Consider the following 2,791-nt stretch of genomic DNA (forward strand, 5'->3'; position numbering starts at 1 on the left):
TCTCAGTTCTATATACTGAAAAAAAAAGAAAAAGAAAAAGAAAAAGAAAGGGCAAATAATGGGTGGCTCAGTCAGGTAAGTGTTCGACTCTGAATTTTGGCTCAGGTCGTGATCTCAGGGCTCTGCTCTGAGCACGGAGCCCCCTTGCAATTCTCCCTCTCTCCTTCTCCGTTGCCCTTCCCCACATGCTTTCTCTCTTAAAAAAAAGAAAGAAGAAAAAAAAAGGCAAATGAGTATTAAAATGTTTGACCCGGAGGTACCTGGGTGGCTCAGTTGGTGAAGCATCTGACTTTGGCTCAGGGTATGATCTGAGGTCTTGTGGGGTCTTGAGACTGAGCCCCTCCTTGGGGTCCCTGCTCAGCAGGGAGCCTGCTTGTCCCTCCGCCTCTGCTCCTCCCCACATTCGCGATCACAGTCTCTCTCTCAAATAAATAAATAAAATCTTTTTAAAAAAGTTTGACATAATTGTGCTCTGTGTGTGTGTGTGTGTGTGATTCCATTTTAACCAATATACTCCATAATACTGGTTCAATGATAGTACTTCGGAAGAATAATGTGTAAAGGAAAAGCATTCTAATTCATTTCTGACATGGCTTTGTTAATTTTTATCATAAACAACGACAATATTTTTTTCCCTATAGTTTTATTTACTCATCTATTTCCTATTCATTCATTCATCTGTATGTTGTTCAACAAAGACACAAACAGGGCAGAGCACTATGGTATGAGTTATGAACAGGTTGATATGTACAAACAAATGACCCGGAACTTTCTTTTTTTTAACAATACTAATTAAAAAAATTGTATTTACTTAGAAGCATTCAGAATGTCAACAAAACAGCTGCAACTTTTTCTTTGCAATTACAGAGTGGTATTCAGTTAACAGAACAATTATTTTGTAGAAGCTGCATCAGAGACAACTGAAGATGAAAAACTACCATCCCCCTATATAACTCATTTGTGCTGTGCACCAACAAGAACCTGCTTTAAGTTTCCATGCCAATTTACAACCCCCATACTGTACCAGGCAAGGTTAGTGGCTATTGAAAATACCACCAGGACAGGGCTATCTAAAGACACATTCGGTAGTGTGTTAACTATACAAAAAAAGGCACTGTACAGTTTAAAAACAACTCTTACACAGCCTTACATTTCAATTTTTTTCTTTAAAAGGGGTGAGTTGTGTACAGGGGGGTTAAATGCTTTATAGACAAGGGAAAAAAATGGCGCTAGAACCAACTTATTCATCATCATCTTCTTCATCTTCATCTTCCTCATCCTCCTCCTCTTCCTTCTTTTTCTTGCTCTTTTCAGCCCTGACGACTCCCTTTTTGGCCGCATCAGGCTTTCCTTCAGCTCGGTATGCAGCAATATCCTTTTCATATTTTTCCTTCAGCTTAGCAGCCTTCTTTTGATAAGGCTGCTTGTCATCTGCAGCAGTGTTATTCCACATTTCTCCCAGTTTCTTTGCAACATCACCGATGGATAGGCCTGGATGTTCTCCTTTGATTTTTGGGCGATACTCAGAACAAAACAAGAAAAAGGCCGAAGGAGGCCTTTTGGGTGCATTGGGATCCTTGAACTTCTTTTTTGGTTTCCCCTTTAGGGATAATATAAGTTTTCATTTCTCTTTCATAACGGGCCTTGTCAGCCTTTGCCATGTCTTCAAATTTTCCTTTCTCTTTAGCAGACATGGTCTTCCACCTTTCTGAGCCCTTCTTAGAAAACTCTGAGAAGCTGACTGAAGCATCTGGGTGCTGCTTCTTGTGCTCCTCTCGGCAAGTTTGCACAAAGAATGCATATGATGACATTTTGCCTCTCGGCGTCTTAGGATCTCCTTTGCCCATGGTTAATCATTTTCCTCAGCAAGGCACAGAGTCGCCCAGTGCCCGTCTGGCTCTCACTTGCCCCGGCGCTGTCGCTATGGAGCTCAATGTACTGCAGTGGCTGTCGACCTGGAACTTTCTGATTTAGGTGGGTTTATAGTCTTCTACAGCAGTATTTATTTATTTATAGAGTACACAAGCCCATGCAAGCTGGAGCGGGGAGGGGCAGAGGGGGAAAATCTCAAAGCAGACTCCACACTGAGCACGGCTTAATGTCATGATCCTGAGATCATGACCTGAGCTGAAACCGGGAGTTGGAGGCTGAGCCAGCTGAGCCACCCCGGTGCCCCTAGAGCACCATTTCCCCACCCTGTCCCTTCAGTGGAGTTGCCTTAGAAATTTTGAAAAACACTCGGACCTGCCTGGGCTCCTTCCCCATAGATTCTGATTCTGTATGTTTAGGGCTGGGTCTGCACATCAGGCTGTCCAAAAGCTCTCTGGCGGTGTTAATTTTCAGGAGGATGGAGAACCACTAGCTAGAAAGAAAGGTGAGACGGGTGTAAAGGGAATGTGAGAAATAGAAACTTTCAGTAAGTACATGTCCTGGTGGGGTCGTTATTTTGTGGTGGACCTCACAAGGGGACACCGAGGAACCCACTGCCAGGACCACATCATCTGTGCCACCCTAGGTCCTCTAAAGAAACATGAATGAATTTGGATACAAGCCCAAATTACAACTGGGTCATCTGGGCTAGGGACTTTAAATATTCTCATGACCAAAAGATGTGTGTCTGTGATAAACAATGGCATTTTAAGCTTCACACCTGCTTGAGAGTAGACAATACTGAAGGCAATGGGAGGGTAGACTTTGCTGATTTGTGTTAAAACAGCTTTACTTCTCTCCTAACCGCCTTTCTCTGAGTTGTTGTTGTTGTTGTTGTTGTTTTTAATTTGAGATAGAGACA

At 42.9% G+C, this 2,791-nt stretch overlaps 1 protein-coding gene across 1 annotated transcript; it reads right to left on the minus strand.

The window, feature by feature from the left end:
• Nucleotides 1–1,151: 1,151 nt before the first annotated feature.
• On the minus strand, nt 1,152–1,964 carry LOC309861592 (high mobility group protein B1-like). The gene is given in 2 exon segments (XM_082724624.1): nt 1,152–1,591; nt 1,593–1,964. Coding segments are annotated over 2 exon segments (606 nt in total). The 5' UTR covers nt 1,848–1,964; the 3' UTR covers nt 1,152–1,240.
• Between the last annotated feature and the right edge of the window lie 827 nt (nt 1,965–2,791).

Source organism: Mustela nivalis, assembly GCF_964662115.1.
Source record: "Mustela nivalis genome assembly, chromosome: 3".
Taxonomy (NCBI): domain Eukaryota; kingdom Metazoa; phylum Chordata; class Mammalia; order Carnivora; family Mustelidae; genus Mustela; species Mustela nivalis.